Genomic DNA, 25,188 nt, shown 5'->3' with positions numbered 1-25,188 from the left:
ACATAGTGTTAGAGAGTTATGAATGTTAGATTTGATTAGTCTTAACTGTACTCTTTTGCTTTGTCTCCCTCTCTTTTTTTTCACAGGCTCTTCCCTATGTTGCTTTGCTTATAGTAATGCTATTTTTTATCTATGCCGTCATTGGAATGCAGGTAAGACCTCAAACCATTTCCTTCTTAGCTCTTTCTCACTCTCTGTTTCTCCCTTAGTGTCTCACTTAAGGACGTAGGGCCTTGCCCAACATTTTTCAGCCTGTTGTAGTTGGTGTCCAGTGTTGGTGGTGTGTGATGCGTGATGGTTGCTGTATCTCTGACTCCACAGATGTTTGGTAAGATTGCCCTGAGGGACAACTCTGAGATCAACCGCAACAACAACTTTCAGACATTTCCACAAGCTGTTCTGCTGCTCTTCAGGTCCGTTCTACCATTGCCCCCTCTCTTTTTATCTCTCAGTATGTTTACATGCACAGTTATATTAGTGGGACAGTGTTTTTTGCATAGTCGACCTGCAGTCTTCAGGTGTCCAATGTTTAATTAAATGTTTAAATTTGCACGTCACCTTTGAAGGAATCGCAGTGCTAAGAACGTGACTATTGCAGTCTAAACATGTTACCAGCAGGGCTGGACTGGTAATCTGGCATACCGGGCATTTTCCCTGGGGGCCGACACACTTTAGGGCCAATCAGGGGCGGACTGGCCGTTGGGAGAACCGAACGTGCCGAATGGGGCGCGATAAGCTAAAATGTGCCACCGTGTTATGCAGAACAGACCACAAAATGGTGCCGCGATATGCAGAAAAGGACAGCTAACACCCCCCCCCAATCAAAAGTCTAAACATCAGAACATTTTCAGTCTAGACAAAAAAAAAAACTTCACTGATTTGACAAAAATGGAAATGGAAAGAGGAAAAAGCATGCAACATGCTTAGAAAACCTAGACTATGACCTCTGAGACATCAGTATGGAATCTATTAATTCTGCACGATTGATTGAATTAAGATTGAAATTGCAATATGGCCTTGCACGATAAATTTTTTTTGTGAATTCTGGATGACTGCCACAGGCAGTATAAGTACAAGTGGATTATTGCTGCGCCAACCAGATAGGTAAAGAGAATATAGCAACAAGGTCATGTAGTGATGTAGGCTGGGAGGTTATACATCGCAGTAGCTCAGCTTCCAGCCTCAGTATGTCTTTCTTGCGCATTCCGAGTGTCTAAGAACCCTAGCAGTCAATTCACAGAACCAAAGTTACATCCATAACTAGCATTCTGTTTTATGCCTACTGACCTCTAAAGGCAGTGTAAGTACTAGTGGATGACCCATACCAACATAGTTATTAGAAATGTCACCCAGCTGATTGAGTGGTGGAGCTCTGAACGCAGCTAACAAACATGATATTGCCTTATTGGAGTGGTAGGCCACTCCTTCAGGCAATGCTTTCTTGGCCTCCTTGTAGGCCAGAGAAATTTGTCCATGATCCAGTGCGACAATCTTTGCTTCGACAAAGGGGAACCTTTCTTCACACCACCATTACAGACAAATAGCTGGTCTGACCATCTAAGTTGGGTGGTGGCCTCTACATAATGTCTTAAAGCATGTACTGGACACAAAAAGTGAGCTCTCGAATCATCAGAGCCTGAAGAATTGTGAAAAGCAGCCAGGTCAATGGACCGATTAATGAACTGAGGAAGGAGGATTTTAGGAAGAAAGAAGGATTGGGCCAAAAGACAACCCCAGAGTTCTCCAGTAACCAATGCAAGCACAATTTGCTAACAAACAGTGCAAGTAACCTACTAACTTGTTTTGCAGAAGCAATAGCCAGCAAGGACACCCATTGCCATTCTTCAAGGACACCCATTTAAGATCAGTGCTCTGCCAGGGCTGAAACGGAGGTCAGCACAGGAATGTACGTAAGCACGAGAGGCAAATCCCACACAGGAAAATGGGGATGACAGGCTGGTCTCAAACATCTTGCACCCTTTAAAAAGCTGCAGAAAAGGCTATAAGATCCAAGAGAAGAGCCACCAACCAGGACATGATAGGCTGAAATGGCAGTAACATACACTTTCAGTGTGGAGGCTACAAACCCTTGCAACCATAAGGTACAGTGAGTGGTCCACTCTGATGCAAAAAACATACACTTCATCTCTGCCAAATCACTGCCACATCTCCAGCACTATATTTGGATGAAGCCTCCATTCTCCGGGATGTAGTAGGTCTCTGCAAAGAGAGCATCCACTCCCCGAAACATGAACCGCCATCCACGTTGCCTCCCACCCCATGAAAAAAACGTTGGTTGTGATTACTTCCCAACGAGAGAGAACATCACCTAGTGGCACCCCAGCCATTAGGAACTCCAACTGTTTCCACCGCATCAATGTGCAATGGCAACGGTGAGAAATTAAGATTATCTGATGGCCATGTCTGGTGGGATTCAACCGCAAAATGTTGTTCCACCTCTGGAGTGGTCTGAGGTGGAGTAAGCCCAGAGGAATCACTGCCGTGGCATCCCTATCAGTTGTAGGAGCACCCCGTACTGTAGATACACTCTCATGTGGAAACAATCCGTAGGAACGAGCTGTAGGATGTTGGTCGCCTGCACATGTGATTAGGGTGGCAGACATTACAAGAGAGTCACACCTATGAATGTACTGAATTGTGCTGGAATTAGGCAGCCCTTTGTCTTGTTCACCGAGAGGCCCAGCTTCTGCACATGCTCAAAAATATGTCTGGAGTCATGCACAACCTGTCGTTCAGATAAGGCAAAATTTGCATTCCCCTTGCCCATAGGGGAGACAATACTGCACTCATGCACCTTGTAATTACTCGAGGAGCAAGGGACAGACCAAAAAGTGAAAGAGGCTGGGTGCTTAGCTACTGCGATGTATAACCTTCCACAGCTCAGCCAACGTCACCACATCACTTTGTTGGTATATGCTCTTGACCTATCTGGCTGGCAAGACAGTAATGCACTAGTACTTTCACTGCCTCTGGTGGTCAGTAGAAATGAAATAGATAAAGTATTGCTTTAGTCTGACTGAAATTAAAGTGCATGTACAGTGAACTGTCTCTCTCTCTCGCTCTTTCTCTCTGTCTTTTGCTGTCTTTCTCTCACTGTGAGCAAATGTATTTGTATAGGTGTGCCACAGGGGAGGCATGGCAGGAAATCATGCTGGCCTGTATGCCAAGCCGTCCATGTGACAAGGGCGCAGAGATCGGCAATGCCAGTGACGACTGTGGCAGCCACTTTGCCATCTTCTACTTTGTTAGCTTTTATATGCTTTGTGCCTTCCTGGTGAGTCCTTGTATAGCATCAGTATTCCTGTCCAATAAACAACTGTTTTATTTAACTGCTGTGAAATTACTATGGATATATGCATACTGTGTTACTATGGATATTGTAAACTGTGTTTGCTATATCCACACTAAGATAACTGTGGCTGCGGGTGTCATTTGGCGGTTTCTTAACACAACATGATGACCCTCCTATCCCATAGATCATTAACCTCTTTGTAGCAGTCATCATGGACAACTTTGACTATTTAACACGTGATTGGTCGATTCTGGGTCCACATCACCTGGATGAGTTTAAGAGGATATGGGCGGAATACGACCCTGAAGCCAAGTCAGTCACTCCCTGTTTTGCCATCCCTCACAGTTACATTCTCTACAAGCTGCTGTTTCTAGATCAGTGTATTGTTTGTAATAAGGCTGGACTGTAAATAGAGCTTTAAAGTTTAATGGTGATGGAATTGCAGGGGTCGGATAAAGCACTTGGACGTGGTGACTTTACTGCGCAGAATTCAGCCTCCCCTCGGATTTGGAAAACTTTGCCCACACAGAGTGGCTTGCAAGGTACACACAAACACACACACAAAGCTCACAAAGTCTAAAAAGCTTCCCTCACATTCCCTAATCTCCTGTATATTTGTGTGCAGCGACTTGTTTCGATGAACATGCCTCTAAATAGTGACGGAACAGTGATGTTCAACGCAACTCTATTTGCCCTAGTCAGGACAGCCCTGCGTATCAAGACTGAAGGTGTAAACATAATGTCACACACCCACATACACACTTATAAAGTATAGGCTTTTATCAATCTGGCCACATGATCTTCTCTTGAACTTTGTGTGTGTACATACTAATCTGTATTTTGGGGACAGATTTGTCTCCAAACATTAGCTAAATCTGACAACATATTCCTTTTGGGAAATTTGGTTTGTCCTAATTTGTAAAAATGATTTATAAATAAAATAATTGTATGTATGTATAATTATGTTTTTAAAAACATCTAAAAAAATGCTAAATGTTTTCTACAATTGTAACTGGTTATATTTAAAAACAATAGAAATCTATGGTAAAGTTACTATACCTTTATATTTATATACACACATATATAAACAAAGAAAAATACATAATAAAATATAAAAAAAAAAAATATTAGTGCGGTCAGTCGATTCAAATTTGTAATCGTACTTTTTTTTTTGTTAATCACAAATAATCGCAGATTTTGAACGTGCTAAAATTGGACTATATATACTTATCAAAATAAGTATATATCTTGTCAAAATGCATTTATTTCCATCTTAGAAAATAAAAACAAAATATTATGTAACAATATAATGCTTTATTAACATTTGCCAAACAAAGCCTTCCACAAGAAATTTACTAAAATAACACCATGTAATATTAAACATTTCCCAAAGTTTAAGTGGAAATTTGACTAAAACTGAAAGAACTAGTCCCCCTATAGGTTCATATTCATTGCAATGGGCATTAAATCTCTTAAACTCTCACCTTCCACAGTATGAATCAACCGGTAGACAGTGGCTATCCGCTTTGCTACAGCAACTGAAGCTGCATTTATGATTCATGTCAGGGCAGCAACGTCAGTGTCAATCGCCGCTTTTAACTCCACATGAAAAGCGCTTGCAGACAATAATGTCTCATTCTGCATTTTGGTGATACTTAAGACTGACATGCTCCTGTGGTAAATAAATGTGGCTTAGATAGGCTGAAAAATACTTGATCTTTACCACAAGTCCCATCTAGGCTTGTTTTGTACATCACATTGCACTAAGAGGTCCTTTCTCCATTATTGTACCACTGACAGGTAAGCGCTTTTGTGTGTTGTGAAGTGTGCGCCAGTGTAATGACTCTGGGCAGACACAATGCAAAGGTTCTGCCCTCGCAACAAGTGTTTATGCTGTATTAATGGTAAATGCATTAATCGTGATTAAGAAAAATCAACGCGTTAAACTTTACAAATGAATCGCATATGTTAACGTGTTAATTCTGAAAGCTCTAGTTTTCAATATAATGTTGTTTAAAAAATAAAAAATAAATCTGTTCTCAGTTTTGAAGCAGCAGGACAATTTAAACCACTCAATTATAAATGAAAATAAAGAAAAAATAAAACCACTATTTAAAGTAAGTGTTAACTAGTAAGAGGTAGAATGTTGTAATGTCTTTATTCTATAAATTTGGATTTTCTTATTTATATTCTATCAATTAGGGACTCAAAAATCTAAAATATTATTACTTGCATTATACAGTATGTAGGATTTCAGTTATGCTTGCATTTAAACCCAAGAAGCAACTGTCAAAAGCATCATTAAACTGTATGCTTATGATATTTAGTGTTTAACGTAAAGTGCTCCTGTGCGCTGGACAACATGGGTCATGTTTTTTCCGCTTCAACTCCGTTTTTTGGCCAAGTTATCATGCTAACACATTTTTTTATCAGTGACGTCACTAATATAGTTTCTTCATGCACATATCTTAAAAGTAATAATAGATAATTAAATTCATTGTCACTTTTTTCATTATCGATTATTCTCTTTTTTTTTTTATATTAATTAATTGTTTTAAGTAAACATGCATGTGTATAACAGGTAACCTGGAGCAAGCGAATGAAGAGCTCAGGGCCATCGTGAAGAAGATCTGGAAGAGGACAAGCATGAAGCTGCTGGACCAAGTTGTCCCCCCTGCTGGAGGTGGGATAGGGGAGGATGGTCACCACAATGTTTGTCTGATCTTTCAGCCCTGCAGTTTCCTTGAGTGTGTGTTGTTTTTTCCAACAGATGATGAAGTAACGGTGGGGAAGTTCTATGCCACATTCCTGATTCAGGAATACTTCAGGAAATTTAAGAAACGCAAGGAACAGGGCCTGGTGGCCAAAATTCCTCCAAAGACTGCTCTTTCTTTGCAGGTGGGTTCACAACAAGTCAAACACAGCTGAATAATTAGCATCTCTGTACAAACAAACTGCATTAAGTCTGTTTGTTTGCAATATGCCTTTTTGTGTGTGTTGGGACCAGGCTGGCCTGCGTACACTGCATGATATGGGCCCAGAGATCAGACGAGCGATATCAGGAGACCTGACTGTGGAGGAGGAGCTGGAGAGAGCCATTAAGGAAACCGTGTGTACTGCTTCTGAGGATGATATCTTCAGGGTAAAGGTCCGATATTGCCTCTTACTTCCTCTTTCCCCCTCTGCTCACATCATCTGCTGCTTCTGCTGCTGGAGCTTCTGCCCACCTGCATGGGACCTTTAGCCAAACCTGCAAAACAGAGTCATCTAAAAATCATCGTCTTTTATGAGGGTGAAGCTGTACTAAACCTGCTTCTTTACAGAAGATTTATATCCATGCAATGAAGGCCGATTATGAAATATTAATTTGTTAATAGGACAATCTTGTCATTATAATTATGCTGCTTTCATATTAGGTCAAGTTTCCCCATAAGTGTAATTTTCAAACTTGACAAGCTTATCGTGTAGAAATCATTAGAAATTAGTGCTTTGCCCTCATCATACCCTACAGACACAGATACAAAAGTGTATCTGAGAGTTGTGTAATTTGACAAGCACACTGATTTTTTTTCCTGTCATCAGTGATGTTGGGGGACATTTATGGACTGTTTGGATTGCACTCGTATTCAGACAGCAGTGACAGAGTGAACTGAGAGTGTTTTTTCTTTTTTTTTTTTTTGTGTTTTCAGTATGTGTGTTTGCATGTGTCTGGCACCATTTAAACATGATATTAAAGTGTATCTCAGGTAATCATCACCAGTCATCACAAGTGGACAGTGCTAAATACAGGTGTAAATGGGATGCATTGTGTCATGGATTACTCAAACCACCCTCGGAGCAAGTAATATTGTTCATTAGCCTAACTGGAGGCTGTTTATGGCCTAATTATCATTAACTTATTATTGTGCATTAATATGGACTTCAAATGATGTGCAGTCAAATGAACGTGGCTAATCAAATACAAATTTGGTGTCAAAACTATAACACACACACACACGCAATGAAAGCATCATATCATATAGTTCATGATTTTATGTTTTAATGGCAATAGGATTAAATATTGCCATTTTAATGGGTTTAAATGGGGACATTTTTGTCCTTAAGGTCCTGAGTGTAACTAAAAAAATTTTGTTGAAAAGACAAAAATGTCCCGAAGGTCACATAAGGTTTATGTTTCTTGCAATTAGGCCCAGGTGTGTAAACGTAACTGTTCATGTAAGTGTTTATGTTGATTGTATGTCTGTCTTTGCAGCGGTCTGGTGGCCTCTTCGGTAACCACGTCAACTACTACCACCAGAGTGATGGCCAGGCATCCTTCCCACAGTCCTTCACAACACAAAGACCATTGCACATCAACAAGTCTGGGAGCCCCGGGGAGGCCGAATCTCCCTCTCATCAGAAGCTTGTCGAATCTACCTTTAATCCGAGCAGTTACTCTTCCTCAGGATCCAACGCAAATATCAACAATGCCAACAACACCAGCATTGGACATCGGTACCCTAAACCTACTGTCAGCACAGTAGACGGACACACTGGGCCACCTCTCGCAACCATCCCACTGCCACTGCCCACATGGTGCTTTCCTAACAAAAGGTATGGTTAAAATGTATTTTGCGGATGAATATGTTGTTTTTATGTTTGGAGTGGTTCAGGTGGTGAAAGGTGTGCAAGTTAGAGGGTAGATTTTCAGTTTTTTCAGAATCTGGTCCCTGACTATAATCTATTTCCCCCTCTGATCACCTCATGTGGACCAGGAGCTGTTTCTATGACACATTCATGTGGTATGTTCCTCTTACAAAGACTCACCAAAGAGAGTGAAACATCATGGTTGTGTGAAGCTGTTGTATGTTATGTCCATACTAAATTCTCAGGGCACAGAGAATTGTCCTCCAATTCTGGCAGAATTTGTTAGCGGCTTCCCTGATTGGCTTACAGCTGAATAAGCATGTGCAAGGCCTAACATCAGCAGCTACACAAACTCACGTTGGTTGGTCTCTTCTCATTTTGTTGGTCATTGCCAGAATGTACTGGAGGAGCTCTTCATTTCAACCCAAATACAAACTCATCAGTTTCTCAAGAAGCTCTGCATGCTTTTAAACTAAACCACAATCCTCATAAAAAGATACTCTTATCGAGTCCTGATGAAGTGCCCCTTGACAAACTATTTCTCCTATGAAATCTTGAATCATAAGGTTTCCATACCAGAATAATAGCAGTGCTTTATAATGTGACACAATCTATTAAAACTGCTAAATAAGGTTTGTGGTTAGATACTGGAAACCATGGAAAACAAACCTTAAGCTGCTACGCTTGATTGTGTGCACAGTATTACAGCCTTATGAAAGAGCATGAGTAGATAATAACTGCTGTTATCTGAATGTGTAGGTCCAGGTTCCTTGCTTTGCTTGTGTTTCTTAAACATTTCCTCTTTTGCAGAGTTACAAACGAAGATAGGTTTTCATGCTCATTGCTCACTTGTGTGTTTTTGTGTGTAGCTCTGATTCCAGTGACAGTCATCTCCCTATAATACGGCCAGAGGAAGCATCTACAGATGAGACGTATGATGAAACATTTCTTGATGAGAGACATCAGGCCATGCTCTCAATGGACTTGTAATAATCCAGTCTTCTCTTGTCTCTCTGTTATACACCTAGATTAATATCATTATGTTTAATCAAGAAATAAGCAAAAAGAGGCTGTGTGTCACAGTGATTTTTACCACCATCAAGGAATGGTGTTAGGTATAATGCAAAATTTAATGTAATTAGACTTATGATTCATTTTTTTTTTTTTTACTGTCTCCAGATGGTTACACCACAATACATTTTAGACTTTAAGCCCCCAAAAATATCATCATGACTTTAAACTCATTAACAGTAAACCGAAAATATCTTAATCACAGAAGAGGTGTATTCAAGTAATTGTTTTGTGTGAACTGCATTTGTAATGTATTTTTTAATAATTTAATACAGCCCAATTATGAAAAAGTTGGGACAGTATGAAAAAAAAATGAGTGATTTGTAAATTATATTCACCCTTTGCTATATTGAAAGCACTACAACTAAACATTATATGATGTTTTACCTTGTGAATTTCATTGTTGTTGTTTTTTAATGTACAGCCCCAGTGCACTTGCAAACTGTAGTCTGGATGTACGGAAGCAAACATTTGTAGTTGAAAAGCCTATAAGTATAGTTTTGTTTCTGAAAATTATCAATCGTTTGTGTTCAGAAGGGTGTCTTTGTTACATAGGTAACCTCTGTTCCCCGATGGAGGGAACGAGACGTTGTGTCGATATAGTGACACTAGGGGTTCAATCTTGAGAGCCCCAATCACCTTTGCTTTATTCAGGAAAGGCCAATCAAAATTGGAGAGTGGAATTTGCATGGAATTTGGGATTGGTAAAACAAGGAAATGGTGTCCACAATCCAATGGGCCAGCCTCTGCTTGGAGACCGCTTTCCCTTCTGCTGACCTCCAAAGCAGACAAAGAGCTGCTCCAAGCATCTAAAGCTCTGTGTGAAATCCAGATAGATGTGCAGGGCGCACTGTACATGGCCAGGTCTTCCTCCTCTGAGGGGAGCACTTGCAGGTTCACCACCTGGTCCCGAAAGGGAGTGGTGGGAACTTTGGGCACACAACTGGTCTGGGGTCTCAAGATCACTTGAGAGTGAGCCGGCCCGAATTTCAGGCATTTGCTGGTGACGGAGCGCTTGTAGGTCCCCCACCCTCTTGATAGAAGTGAGCGCCACCAGGAGGGCCGTCTTCAGAGACAAAATGCTGAGATCGGCCTGCTCCAGGGGATCAAAGGGGATTCTCTATAAGGCAGGTAGGACCACAGAGAGATCCTAAGAGGGAATTAGGCATGGCCTAAGAGGATTTAATCTCCTCGTGCCCTTGAGGAACCTGGTGATCAAGTTGTGCTGTCGTGAAGGCCTCCCATCCAGTGTATCGTTATATGCTGCTATGGCAGCCACGTACACCTTTAGGGTAGAGGGAGAGAGTAGTCTCTCCAGCCCCTCCTGTAGGAAAGACAGCACAGACCCAACCGCAAATCTCTATGGATCTTCCCCACGGGAGGAACACCAGTTTGCGAAGAGACATAGAGCATACAGCCGCCTTGTAGAAGAGGCTCTGGCCTGGGTGATCGTGTCTATCATCGTGTCAATCCAAGAGCCAGACATGGAGATTCCAGAGGTCCGGCCACGGGCGCCGGAGCGTGCCCTACCCCTGAGTGAGAAGGACCTGCCTCAGGGGAATGCACCAGGGAGGGGCTACTGCCAGGAGCATCGGGTCTGAAAACCAAGTCCGGTTGGGCCAGTACGGTGCAACTATTAGGACTTGCTGCCCATCCTTCCTGACTTTGCACAATGTCTGTGCAACGTGGCTAACTGGGGGAAATGCATACTTGTGCAGCCCCCGAAGCCAGCTGTGCACCAGGGCATCCATGCCGAGGGGAGCCTCGGACAGGGAGTACCAAAGGGGGCAATGAGAGGACTCTCGGGAGGCATACAGGTCCACCTGCCCCTCCCTGAACCTCTCCCAAATCAGCTGGACTGCATGTGGTGGAGTCTCCACTCTCCACTGAGCGTTACCTGTCCTGAGAGCACGTCCGCTGCATGGTTGAGGATGCCCAGGATGTGAGTGGCTCGCAGAGACTTCAATGTCTGCTGACTCCAAAGGAGGAGGTGACGAGCAGCATGTGACATGAGCGTACACCACCTTAGCGGTTTACGTGCGCCATGGTCACTGTGTTGTCCATCCGGATCAACACACTCTTGTCCTGGATCAACGGCCAAAGCCTCTGCAGGGCCAGTGATACTGCCAGCAACACTAGGCAGTTGATGTGCCATTGCAGGCAGGACTCTGTCCAGAGCTGCCTGCAATTTTGAGGCATCCGAAACGCCTTGAGCCTGCTCTGTTAATTTTGACCCTTTAATAAAAAGTTTAAGCGATGTGGGCTTCATTACATTTAACTATGACTGAGAAGGTTAATGTTATTAAAAAGAATTGTATTCCAATATTCAACTTCCTGTTCCAATCTCTCCCTATAGAGATTGGCAATATGATAGCATGGCGAAGTCCTTCATTTGGAATGATAAACATCCCAGATTGCATTTAAGTAAATTACATAGGCCATTGGACAAAGGTAGGCTAGGCCTACACAAGATTTTGTTTTATTATTATGCATTCGGTCTCAGGCATTTGGCTCACTGGTTGCTCCCACCTGAGAGAGCCCCTTCCTGGTTTTGTATTGAACAGGAATTTCTTGCCCCTATTTTGCCATTACAAAGCCTTTCTATCAAACTAACCGGAGAAGTTAAATTACACCCCATTATCTTGCATTTGCACTTGATATGGACAAAGGTGTCCAGAGTGTTTAATTCGGACATTAATTAAAATGTAGACTCAACCATATGGCTGAACCCAAAAATATGTATTAATAAGTCCCCTTTCTGCTGGACAGAGTGGATTGTGAGGGAGGTTAATACACTCAGTGACCTATATGAGAGTGGAGTGTTGAGATCCTTTGAAAATATGGTTCAACATTTTGGGATTCCAAGGTCTAAATTCTTAAGGTATTTACAGCTGTAAATACCTGCTCTGTTCTATTTTTGGGAGTAGCATACACCACCCTAAAGCGGCAGATACTCTGGGAGTGGTGATTACTGCTTTTGGAAATGGTCAAGAGGCATTAGTGTATTACTCCCAGCTAATTCAGAGTCTGGGGGATGGAGATTCGGCTTCTCTCAAGAGATTATTGGAGAAAGATTTTAACTTATTTATTGAAAGGAGTGTGGGCTAGGATTAAAAAAATGTCAAGCCTACATCTAGAGATGCAAAGGGGCACCTTATGCAATTTAACATTTAAGACAATTAATTGATTCTATTGGACCCCTTCTAGATTGTATAGGCTTGGTCTTAAAGATACACCCACCTGCTGGTGATGCCAATCAGAAGATGGGGACACAACCCATGCTTTTTGATAGTGTGTTAAGATCCAAGAATTTTAGTTGAGGGTTCAGAGTTTTATGCATGACGGATTGGGTACTCAAATTTAATTTAGCCACAGACTCTGTATTTTAGGTGATGGGGCCTTCATGAATATAGGGGATTTGAACATAAAGTATTGGGCCCTGGCCAGTGTTATTTGGGGGGGAAGGGTTATAATGTTTATGTAATTAGATTCCTTATTTTCAGATATGTTTATTTAGGTTGTTGTATGGAATCAATAAAAGTTGTCATATATATATCACACACACACACACACACACACACACACACACACACACACACACACACAGCAAAGGGTGAATATAAATTACAAAACAAAGCATACAAATTATTAGCATTTTTCATGCTGTTCCAACTTGTTTGGAATTGGGGTTATAGATCTGGATAAAGAAAATTAGATTAAAGACTTATATAGTTTATTTGCTTAACTGTAGGCTGTTTACAGTTGCCAAGTAATGTAAAAACTAAAGATTTTTCTGACATTGCACAGAAGTCCATCCATCCATCTTCAACCGTTTATCCGAAGTCGGGTCGCGGGGGCAGCTGCTCCAGCAGGGGGCCCCAAACTTCCCTATCCCGAGCCACATTAACCAGCTCTGACTGGGCGACCCCGAGGCGTTCCCAGGCCAGTGTGGAGATGTAATCTCTCCACCTAGTCCTGGGTCTTCCCCGAGGCCTCCTCCCAGCTGGACGTGCCTGAAACACCTCCCTAGGGAGGCGGCCAGGGGGCATCCTTACCAGATGCCCAAACCACCTCAACTGACTCCTTTCAACGCAAAGGAGCAGCGGCTCTACTCCGAGCTCCTCACGGATGACTGAGCTCCTCACCCTATCTCTAAGGGAGAAGCCCGCCACCCTTCTGAGGAAGCCCATTTCGGCCGCTTGTACTCGCTGACCTAGTTCTTTCGGTCATGACCCAACCTTCATGACCATAGGTGAGGGTAGGAACAAAAATTGACCGGTAGATCGAGAGCTTTGCCTTTCGGCTCAGCTCTCTTTTCGTGACAACGGTGCGATAGAGCGAGTGCAATACCGCCCCTGCTGCCCCGATTCTCCGGCCAACCTCCCGCTCCATTGTCCCCTCACTCGTGAACAAGACCCCGAGGTACTTGAACTCCTTCACTTGGGGCAAAACCTCATTCCCTACCTGGAGTACGCACTCCATCGGTTTCCTGCTGAACATTGCACAGAAGTATAAAATTAAAATCATGTGCGATCACAAGAATGCATGTATCTTTTACAATGGTATGCGGCTTATCCAGTCAAATTTAAAACTATCCATTTTATAAAAGAATGTGGTTGTTTTTTATTGATGTTCTGTCCCTAATGCTTTGAGTGTGTGTGTGTGTGTGTGTAAGGTTGGAGTTTCAGGATGAAGAGAGCAAGCAATTGGCTCCTATGGTGGAGATGGAGGTGGATGTGGGAGAGGAGAGGAGGCTGTCTCCACGGCGAAGGACATTTCTCTGTCCCACTGCACTGGGTAAAGAATACCACACATTTATTTACTCTGAATACATATAAAAACATTTAAATACAGTCACTAGTTTTGTAGCTTCAAATGTGATATGGATTGAAATGCATTTTTTAATTCTTAAACCACACATATGCACACATACAGGTCGACGATCTTCCTTTCACTTGGAGTGTCTGAGAAAGCAGAGCAGAGCTGATGTTTCTCAGAAGACAGCTCTACCACTGCACCTAGTACATCATCAGGTGAGCTTATAGACACAAACACATTTGACACTCTAGTGCTGGAATTCCTTAGTGTTTTTCACTTAAAATGTTTAAATTTTTATATTTGAAGGCTTTGGCCGTGGCAGGTTTGAGTCCCCTGCTAAGACGGAGTCATTCTCCAACTTTGTTCACGCGTCTGTGTTCCACACCCCCTGCGAGTCCAAGCAGCCGTAGCGGGGGAGGGCCTGGTTACCAGCCAGTTCCGTTTCTCCGTTTAGAGGGCAATGGATCATACGAGAAGCTCAACAGCAGTATGCCGTCTGTGAACTGCAGTTCGTGGTACAGCGACAGTAACGGCAACCACAGTGGGGGCGTGCAGAGGGCACAGCGACCTGTATCCCTCACAGTTCCTCCAATCACACGCAAAGACTCCACATCCTTGGCGCACGGGAGTGCCTGCAGCCTCGTGGAGGCGGTAAGGAGCAATTTCCCTCTCTCATAAGGTACATTCACAGTGACAGTGGTTTGCTGTGACAAAGCAACCAGAAGTCATTTTCATTATGAGTTGGTGAATTGAGGTGACATTAATGAAAATGGCTGTTGCCAATACAACGAAGATGAGCTGTTTAACTTAATGCAAAGACAATACGGCAACTGCCGATGAGAATGCAGACAGTGGAGCTCTCTCCTGATACAGCTGGATATTATAGTTGAATTGGAATGCCTACTAGCGGCTAGCAGTGCATCGACTTGTCCTCCAGCAATTTAATCACTGTTAGTTTGAATTCAACTTTATACCGTGTCCAGCCAGACACAACACTGTAAACCCCTCAACATACTCTATGCAAGTATGTGAACGCAGACACTTCTAGCTATTCAAGCTTGCTTTTGGATGTATCGATGCATTCCAAAATGTGTCAGAACGCAGTTCACAACTAAATGCAAGTACATGACTCAACATTGTTGTAAGGGGCGGTTTAGTGGATTTAGTGTGAACTGTCAACTACTGTCATGGCAGAGCAAATGGTGGAAGAGAATATGGCAGAGCAAGTAAGTTAGTCAATAAATGTATAGCAACTTACCTGATTAATAAAACATCAGTTTTTTTAGCACCCACAGGTGTTTCTCAAAGTTAAGGATGTAAAGAATGGACTTGTGTTCTCTTGAAAATTGGTCTTGCATAACTACCTTGAAAGGGCAAACTTGAAAGCAGAGGAGGACGTAGAACAAATCTTTGCTAGTTTTGAGATGTGCTGCAATATGTAAATTCAACAACCTCATAAATATTTTCTTACAACGAGTCCACAAGAATGCAAGAAAGCATAAGAACGCACTGAGCTTCACATAATAATCAAATATGTTCTTATTGGCTGAGAGTTTGTTGTTTAGCACTGGATTTGCACTTTCAAAGTGAAAACATGGTTAGATCACATGTCTGTTTCTCTTTCTGTCTGTGTTTTGTTTCTGTTCAGGTATTGATATCTGAGGGTTTGGGTCGCTATGCACAGGATCCGTCCTTCATCCAGGTAGCGAAGCAGGAACTTGCAGATGCCTGCGACATGACCATGGAGGAGATGGAGAATGCTGCTGATAACATTCTCAATGCCAATGCCCCACCCAACACCAATGGAAACCTGCTACCCTTCATACAGTGCAGAGACACTGGTTCGCAGGAGTCTCATTGCAGCCATGCACTGGGTCTCTCTACTGCTTCAGGGCCAGATGAACTGCTGGGGTCAGAGTTGGACCACTCTGAGGGGGCAGGGCAGCGGAACAGTGCCCTGATGGAGGACGAGGACATGGAGTGTGTGACGAGTTTGTAGGGGGAACAACAGCACAGAGGACTTCCTGTGTCTTAGCCCAGCTCTCTCCGAGGACACTGCTGTCCTGCAGTCTGACCAGTCGGTTGCGTGTACCTGCCGTATAAGGCCATTCTGCTTCGCTGAGACAGAGTTGGGTTGTAGTTCTTCTGTGTGTTTGCGAGAGCACAAGCTAGTAGGCGTGTGTACATGTTTGTGTGTGTGTTTCTAAAGTGCCTCACAGTTCTCACAACCTTGATTAAAGGATTGCAGTAAGGAAGAAATGAAAAACCCTAACTGAGCAGGGGATGAAGGGAAAAGATGTGCTGTTGCTCACTGAGTGGGATCCGTTTACCGGTGTGCACCTGTTGGCTTGTTCTCAGTGGTGAACAGAGCGAGTTTGTGCTGACCTGTGTGTGGTGGAAGTCACCTTTAAGACTCAACGGGCCCCCCCTCCTCTCCTGCAGTTCTACGGTGTGGCTGTGTGGTGCTGAGCAGGTGTCGGGAATTTTCCGTCCGGGGCAGTCACAGGTTGCAGAAAAATACTGGACAAACTGGAGCGGGAAAGCCCACTCAGAGACATTAGCAACTCTTTTGTCCTTGCTCTCTCTCCTTTTACGGGGCTGTCCATCCATTCTTCAGAAGTGTCATTTGCAACCACTCTCAAATCACTTTTCTCCTTTTACAGCTTTCGTTTTTCTTTTGAGTTTTCTGCTTTTTTCATTCACGGTTTCTACCCGTAATCCTCTAGTTAAGCCTGCACATAGCTTTTCTGTTATCAGTGAAAAGACTGAACTCCCAGAATTTCTCTCTCTCATGTACCGGTATGGCTTTCAGGTAGCTGTTAGCTGTGAAAGATACAGTTCATTGCATCAGTGGCCTTTTATTCCAAATCTGCTTCAGAATTCCAGCATTTTCCTTTTTTCCAGTTTTGGGTACTTGTGACATTGTTTTTCTTGGACTGCACACTGATGGATGTTGTTTTTTTTTTTTCCTCTAAATTATGAATATTATTGAAGGTATTCAAGAAGTTTATACCGGATGCAGTGTTGCTAATGCCTCTTACAGATGACATGTTATTTATTTATTTATTTCTGTCAGAGGTGAAGCATGTTTGGAGGGGGTTCAGTCTCTCTGGTGATGTTTATTGGTAGCTCACAAGCTTTTAATGAGCAGTGTAACTTACCTGGATGCAGGTAGCACTGGCAGGTCTCGTGGTTTCCCTTGCTGCTGTTGGATTGAACTCATGTTTGTTCTGAAACTACAGATGTTTCTTCACTGCTGATCTACAGAAACATTCAGTTGACAGGGCGTTAATGAAACACTGAGATTCTGTCATTGACCCCACCTGCTCCACACAGGAAACAGCAGAGCTTCTGAAGGTCAGTAAAGGTGCACTTTGAGGAGAGAGAGGGTGGAGTTTTCAGGGATGTCTGGGTAGCGTATCAGTATAAAAACTCTAATGTAGTTCACACAGGGCTAAATATTACCATAATACCAACTCATTATGAAAGTACCAACATCAGCAGTGTCATTATACAATGTTAATATTTACAATTATTATTATTACTGTTAAGACATTTTTTTTTTTTTTTTTTGGCCTGGGTTTAGCACTGTATCCATGCAGTTCAGCACATACACAGAACTACTTTTTGATCTATTATGCAAATAAGGTGATGAAGTGTTAGAATTGTGTTGGTAATGTGTAAATGGTATGGAAGGGATCCACTAAACACATCCACAAATGTAAAACCTGACCAATCCGCTTCCAGGAGTCTTTCTGTCTGTGCCACACACTAGACTGGGTTAGAAGTTATGTCACTGTTTTGCACACTTCTTCAGAATATGATTATATGAATCTTTCTTTCCATATATGAATAGATAATTTACTATTTTTGTCTAGCTGAATCTTAACTTGTTTCTATACCGAGTGTCCTGGATTTTCCTGGAGTTTCATTCTAGATCTTGGACATTGAAAATCCTAAATTACATACATTAGATTTATTTCACCGGTCCTGTGCATTTGGTTGTGAATGAGTTCCTGAATGTTTACAGGAAGTCTCTGCTCTGATGATAATGCAAACCTTGTGAAAAACAACATGAAAAAATGTAGCTAGAACCCACCTGTTCTGTTCCAAAGCCACTACCACACTCTCATATCTCCAAAACACACGTGCCATGTGTCATTGTGAGGCTGCCCCAGGAATATTTTGAGGCCTTGGTTGGTTGTGTGTGTGTGTGTGTGTGTGTGTGTGTGTGTGTGTGTGTGTCTGAGTCCATGTTTAGTATATGCAGAGTGTAGAACCGAGTGCGTATGTGTGCAAGTATGCATGTGTGGTATGAAGTCTGTGTTTGTATTTGTGTTTAGTATATGCAGAATGAATGTGTGCGTGCATGCGTATGTGCTTGCATAACACAAGATATGCAAAAACAATGCAATAACTTTGACTGTGCCACAGTTTCATTCAGAAAAACAGCTGTACAAAAATCTAAGATACAGAGAGAATATATTTACTGTTATGTGTTATGTTACAGAACTTTAAATTGAAGAAACCTGTCATACTTGAAATCGGGTGCATTTGAGTATTTTGAAATAATCTTGTGCGGGTCAGTTTGGTTTGATGTTTTTTCCTTAGTTGGTTTAAATTATCTCTGCATGAGGATTATTTTGGTGTGCCAAGTTTTAGTAACTTTTTTGTTTGTTTTAATTTTAAACATTGAGGAAACATTGATGACGATGGGGAGTCAAATGAATCGTGAATGTGTAAATACAGATGGAGGAGAGACACGTCTTGTTGGTGTGAAACTGATTTTGCATATCTTGTGCTCATCCAGCTGAAAGGTGCATGATACGCAAGAGCAGCTCTCTCTCTCTGTTTTTCTGATACTTTCCCTCTTTCTTTTTTATCTTTCCATTCACTTAACCTCCTGTTTTTCAGGAGACATCACAGTGAAACCCACTCAGGTTAACAGGCTGGTTTTGATTTTAGACTGTGTGGGTTGTTGGTCACTTACAGTACATGAATTATCACCATGTTTGAGGCTGCACGTAAAATATTAGAAATCCCTTAAATTTTATGTGTAATTTCTCATGTCTCATGGACAATCTACATTTTGGGGAGGATATTTTATCTGATTGGAGATCAGAGGTTGGATGTAACTTTGAATTTTTGTCTCTTGCTGGAGTCTGAAGAATGGGCCAAGCAGACAGACTCCTCCTCTCCCGTCATTAGCCAATGATTGTATATTTTTATAGACTATAGAGAAGAATTAACACATGAGAAGATAAAATATAAACTCATCTATATCTACTGAAGGTCAGGGTTAAAATGGCTACACATAACTGTGTATGAGAATGTATGTAGTGACTTATATGTATAGATAGAAATTAAATTTATAATATAGAGAAATATAGAGTAAATCATTCGTATTCACTGCAGTAGCTCCTTTTGAAACTCCAGTTGCACGATGGCCTATTATACAGGACAGATGGGTGTTTATTAAGGGAGGAGTGCAATGAGATGAATCGTGTCATTTAAAACTGCAGGGCTTTTTCAGAGCTGCTTTATTCAGATTGACGAATCACATTCCCCTCTGAGCACCTGCATATGATACAGTCTGGATAAGCTACAAGCTTTCATTACACAATAACATCCCCTGCACTGAATTAAATGCTGAGTAACAGCAAATGAAAAGAAGTGGGTCTACCGGAGCATTGTTTGCTCCGGACTGGGGTAAAATCTACCAAATATTTGACTTAATATTTTATGAGTTGCTCAGTGTGTGGTTGGATTTTTTTTTTACCCTAAGATAATTTTTTCCAAATCATTTAATTGTAGCTTTTCTTCTCTCAGAGAATCAGAAGTTATTTTAGATATTTTCATATATGAGAGATATTTATCGGATGGGGAATGGTGCATCAGTCCACTGAACTCTTGATTGGTTGTGGCGAGTATTTCAGTTCACTATATGTAGCAGCAGTAAACACAATAGTTTCCCTGAGAATTAAGTCAAAAGTGTGAAAGTAGGTTACTGAAAGATCTTGCATTTTTATCTTTCTTTCATTTTGGCAACATGGACAGATTTAAAGCCTAATGTGTTTGGAACTGTATAGCCCTCGGAAAATAGGAAAACAGCCTTTAATTTTCCAGTATTATTGGAAATTACCCACAGTAAATGAGCAGCAATGGAACATTATCAAAATTCTTCAAATCCACAACACATTACAGTAAACACGCAGTACCACTTACAAAGATATTTTAAGCATCTTACTGTAGTTTCTTAATTTTTAGGGTGATTGTTTTTATTTGGATGAACCCAGTAATGAAGGAACATTACATTTATAGGAAAGATTTTTCGAAATGTTCAGAATAGTTAGTGGATTTATTAAGAATGTCTGTACTCCAAATATTTGGCTGGGCAGTTCTGTGTATGATTTTCTGGGTTCATATGTGTTTTTATGGGAATTCTGCATGTGTCAGACTGAAGGGACGTGCTGTGGGGTTGACCCTTGACCCAGAGATAGCCTGGACAGGTGCAATGTCTGCCCTCTGGTTTAACCTTTGTGTAGCACGTATCTCTAATGTCCTCCTTTTACATGACTGTTCATTTGATATTATAATAAGTTAATGTAGTGCATTAATGAGTTTTAATGATAAACTAAAAGCTAAGGTGGTGATGCAATAATCACAATTTGCACATTTAAACCACATTTAGTTTGATACATCTTAAACTTAATCCAAGAAAAGGATGAATTTATGCATAGATTTTAGATTGTTGTGTAAATATGAATTTTGCCCTAAGCTCAAAATGTCGATCTTGCCATAGTTTCATTAAGATAAATTATTCATTATTTTTTATTTATTCATAATGAAAAATTAATGCAGATTTCCTGCATATTTTCCTGCAGTAGGTAAGAGGTCTTCAGGTGTGTGTTAGCATTAATATCAGTGTTTTTGTTACACTGATGACATTTGGAACCCAAATTCATGGGTAGGTTAATATTACTGTCTTGTTTACCAGTACAAATATCTAAAACCTCTTTAAAACAAGATACATTTACTTGACAAGCAAAATTGTGAGAGATAAAACAACTTTTTTCAGTGAATATACCTTGATGCAAGCCCCCCAACAACTAGGGTTGGGACTGAGGCCTTTTTCACACAACAAAAGTTCCTGATGATTATCGAGATGTATCGTAATTTTTTCAGATATAAATAGGGCTGCTCATTGCACAATAGTCTTTGTCTCTTCAAACATATTTCTCAACACACAGAACGCATCTGGCGGACGACATGGCACGTTCTAAAATCAAAAAGTTACGCACACACTGCTGCCGCTACTCGCCGTCTCCAGAGGCTGCTCAAAATTCTGCATAAATAAAAGACATTTTAAAGGACATAAATAAAGACATTATTTACTCTAGACATCACCGGATGATAGATTGTGTATATGTATCTTTTATATAGCCTACACAATGTATTTTCAGTTACAATGATGTATTTTTGTGGTTTGATAGCTTGAATGAAAGACCTGTTCAAGGCTACATACAGAGAAATTGGCCAAATGACAATGAATTAGAAAGCATGCTAATTTAAATGTCTGCTAATTTAAATATAGCTCTGCATAAAAATCGTATAGCTAAAATAACGTGCCGATCAATAATTTATATTTTATGGCATGCCTAATATTTAGATATTTTACTGGAAAACAAGACAAATATACTGAATAAGAAAATGATTAGAGAATGCAGAAGATTTGATCTAAACCAATCAGAGGCTTTTGAGTGGCATTTCCCTGCCTCCAGTTCCACCCAGCGAATGTAGCACTAGAGAAAGAAAGAGATGGGCGGAACAGTAAAGAATTTAATCTCTAAAAGTTAATATGAGAACATATTGCACAAATTTCCATGTATGACTGAAGTGAACATATTTTAACATCCTGCTTTCTTTCAGTAGAGAAGGGGTAATACTTTGCTTGATCCGGTTTGGTTGAGTTCATCCTAGGGCTGGGCGATATTTAAAAATAATTTTAGCGATAATCTTCTTAAACATTCCGGTATCCGATTGCATAGTTCAACACCCCCCCCCCCCACTCCGAGGGTCGGTGAATTTATTTGATTTCAGTTATTCATTGAAACGCGAAAAACATTTCTAAATTCAAATTGCACTTTAAACTAAACGAAAAAAGCAATAAATTAACAAACTGACCAAAAATTCTCATTTAGCCACCTTATTGATTCATTTACAGTCTCCGACGGCTCCATTTACTATCAAGCAAATATCCATCAATGACACCAGGTGGAAAATTACTTATAGCTACAGATTAAGAACTAAAGACAATCATAAATGTAAATTTAATAATAAAATAAAATTCCCTTGTGTTCCCAAATAATGCTGCCAAATGTATGTTCTTATCGAATTTGTGATTGTTTTGGTAATACAGTTAATGCTGCCTAAAGAAAAGAAAATAGAACTCCATTTTAGGTTCAAGGTGAACGTGTCTTGTATTACTTTATGATTTAATCTCTTTCATCTTTATTTCTTTAATACTAAGATACATATTACTGAACATGCAGAGCTGCATTCACAATGCATGCCAACCGCGTGGAAATAAAGCGAACTAAACTCAAAGCACCACCCTAGATGATCTGAGATCATTTGCAGCATTCTCATAGATGACATTATTAGTTTTCAGACGAATGAAACAAGAAAAAAAGAGTGAAAACTCTTTACATATGCTTGTTCCACATGACAGGCTCATGCTGCACACCTCTGAACAAAATGCGAATCAGACACGAATCATGTTGGATTTTCTTTTGTCTGTTAATAAAGTGTGCTTCTTCAAGCACATGTCTTTGTGACTAACAGCATTTCTTGTCATGCGTCACTCCGAGACGTCACCCACCTGTTGCGGGTAGATACAAAATTACCCATGCATGAAATACATTTGGATGAGGAACTTCCCTGTATTGTCGATCATTGTCTATTTGCAGTCGGCATCGGGATCTTTTTAAGACATCGTCGATATTCGATAAAATCATCCTATCACCCAGCCCTAGTGCATCGAGCTCTGGGCTTGATTTGTTGGATTTGGCCAAGTTGCCTTCTTTCTGGTTGGTTCTCTCTTTCTCTAATGGGTGGAAGGACTGAGGGAGATAATTCCCTGGCAGCACCTTAAAGAGCTTTATTTCTTTCAACCTAGAGCAGATGTAAAAGAAACCGTTATAGATACTATAATCTGAGTTACACTATTTTTCCTGCGGTTGGGGCTGATTTGGTTCATGTTTAACTATTAATGATGACTCATCACACACAAAGGGAGGAATCTTTCAACAGATTGTCTCTGTTGCATTATTTTGATGACCACATGAGCAGCTTTAGTAGTTTTTATTATGGCGGTGCAGATGGGATATGTAGTCTCGAGGTCCTGAGTTTGTTAGATTTATGATTTGATTTCAACTAATTTAGATGCGTGTCGTGCTTTTGGTAGATTTGGAAGGCATCCGTGCTGACCATTCAGGTCTCTCACGAAACACCATCAGAGGTCATTCACATTTTGGAATATTTAATCAACTTTAGAGCCCAGGTGTTATTGAAACCTCAGTGAGACGTCTGCATGGTCTGTCTTTCCCTCCTCTGCTTTTGCTGAGACTCTTGTTTCATTTCCATCAGTCTTTCATTTGTTCATATAGATTTTAAAAGAATATGCTACATAAATCTGAAGATTCAATCACTTTTTCTACTCCTATTTTCAAATAAAAAGTGAAAAGAAAAACCAACAAAAAATTGGATTTGTAAATAAGTGATTGTACAGTTTGTATCTGTATCTGTCAGTCTGTCTTTGGTGACAGAGTGTGTCTTGCTTATAACGCACGCTACCAGTAAATAAAAACTCAAAAATATCTTTAGATTGTATGGTTCTTGACAGGAAGTTTTAAATTAATCTCTGCTGTATATTCCTGAAATATTGCATTTTTATCTGAGGAATGATGTTATTAAACAATTGCAAATAAAATGAATTTCCTAAGGTTTGATTCTTCATGTGCTGCATCTTATGAATGTGTGATCACTGAAAACAACGGTCATCTATTGATGGTTTCATGCTTGAATTTCTTTTGCAGTGTCTCACAGGTAAGATCACACCAGACCAACTAGTCCTTAGCATACTGAAGAACAGAAACACCATGCTATTAGCCAGAAGAGCATCTACAGTAAATACTGCATTTGTAACACTTATTTCTGCATTTGTTCAATCCAGAAGCAGCATTATTTTATTACAGCCAGATCATAAAAAAGGACTTAAATATTGATCTTTTTCTCACCCATACCTGTCATATCGCTTCTGATTACATGGATTTAACCACTGGAGATATTTTGGATTACTATTATGCTGCCTTTATATGCTTTTTTGGACCTTCAAAGTTCTGGCCACCATATACATGCATTGTTTGGACCTGCAGAACTAGAGATATTCTTCTATAAATCTTTGTTTTTGTTCAGCAGAATAAAGAAATGCTTTCACATCTGGGATGGCATGGGGTTGAGAATGTTATGAGAGAATTTTCATCCATTAAGATTAAGAAATTGCTCACCCATACAAAACCATTTTAAATCTTGTGTTTAGCAGCTTAGTTTCAATAAAGGAACTTTTTTTCACTGGAGTGTAAATTTTGAGTAATAAAAGTTAGCGTTTTGTTATTACAAAGAACTCTTACACCTCCAAAATGTAAATTCCTCATTATATGGCCTCTTTGTAGCAGTCTCAAAATGTAATTTAGTTTACAGCATTTCAAAGAGCTGAAACACTGCAGTCCTGTTCAGTCTATAAGAGAACACCACAGGGTGTGTGGTGTGTGTGTGTGTGTGTGTGTGTGTGTGTGTGTGTGTGTGTGTAAAGACTACGGTGACACTGAAAAGTAACGCACAATACAAAGACGAGAGAAGCTGGAAATGTGTCTGGCCTACACTTCCTCATTTCAGAGAGAGTTAAAGAACCTGTTACGGTGGTGCTGAAATGCTGTCATGTGGTCCTCGCCATTCGCCAAAGTCATCAAGACTCTTGACGGCATCCACCAGATCCAACATCAGGCCCTTCTAGACCTATGTGCGGAGAAGAAGCCGCATTTTCAGGCCCAGGTGGAAGACCGTCAAGTATTGGGGAGTTTGATGGCCCAGGGGAGTACAATTGGCGGTGTACCTGGGTGAGCCCCCATCTCTCGCTTTCACTCCCCTATCCTCCTTCCCCCTCCTCTCCCCCTTTTCTTGTCCCTGTACCTCAGAAACGGGATGGCAGTTTCCCAAATCGATGTACAGTGTATATACTGTTTAATGGTTAAATACTAAATAATAAATTAGTTAAGAATATTAATTTATAATTAATACTC

At 40.8% G+C, this 25,188-nt stretch overlaps 1 protein-coding gene across 2 annotated transcripts in view; it reads left to right on the top strand.

Moving 5' to 3' along the window:
* The window catches only part of LOC127637204 (voltage-dependent L-type calcium channel subunit alpha-1C-like), a 197,632-nt gene extending 176,706 nt beyond the window's left edge, over positions 1-20,926 (top strand). The window contains exons 33-48 of one of the 2 annotated variants that reach the window (XM_052118155.1): positions 87-152; positions 322-413; positions 3,139-3,295; positions 3,498-3,625; positions 3,759-3,855; positions 3,939-4,041; positions 5,895-5,996; positions 6,084-6,211; positions 6,321-6,455; positions 7,566-7,906; positions 8,068-8,094; positions 8,809-8,925; positions 13,686-13,807; positions 13,946-14,043; positions 14,135-14,479; positions 15,477-20,926. In XM_052118155.1, the coding sequence (XP_051974115.1) occupies positions 87-152; positions 322-413; positions 3,139-3,295; positions 3,498-3,625; positions 3,759-3,855; positions 3,939-4,041; positions 5,895-5,996; positions 6,084-6,211; positions 6,321-6,455; positions 7,566-7,906; positions 8,068-8,094; positions 8,809-8,925; positions 13,686-13,807; positions 13,946-14,043; positions 14,135-14,479; positions 15,477-15,827 (2,409 nt within the window). In that variant the 3' untranslated portion in view covers positions 15,828-20,926. The remainder of the gene's footprint in view (positions 1-86; positions 153-321; positions 414-3,138; positions 3,296-3,497; positions 3,626-3,758; positions 3,856-3,938; positions 4,042-5,894; positions 5,997-6,083; positions 6,212-6,320; positions 6,456-7,565; positions 7,907-8,067; positions 8,095-8,808; positions 8,926-13,685; positions 13,808-13,945; positions 14,044-14,134; positions 14,480-15,476) is intronic. The other variant, XM_052118156.1, reaches the window with a different exon arrangement.
* Positions 20,927-25,188: the final 4,262 nt, after the last annotated feature.

Source organism: Xyrauchen texanus, chromosome 45, assembly GCF_025860055.1.
Source record: "Xyrauchen texanus isolate HMW12.3.18 chromosome 45, RBS_HiC_50CHRs, whole genome shotgun sequence".
Taxonomy (NCBI): Eukaryota; Metazoa; Chordata; class Actinopteri; order Cypriniformes; family Catostomidae; genus Xyrauchen; species Xyrauchen texanus.
The sequence above is the reverse complement of the archived record's forward strand: the minus strand, read 5'-3'. Positions and strand labels throughout refer to the sequence as shown.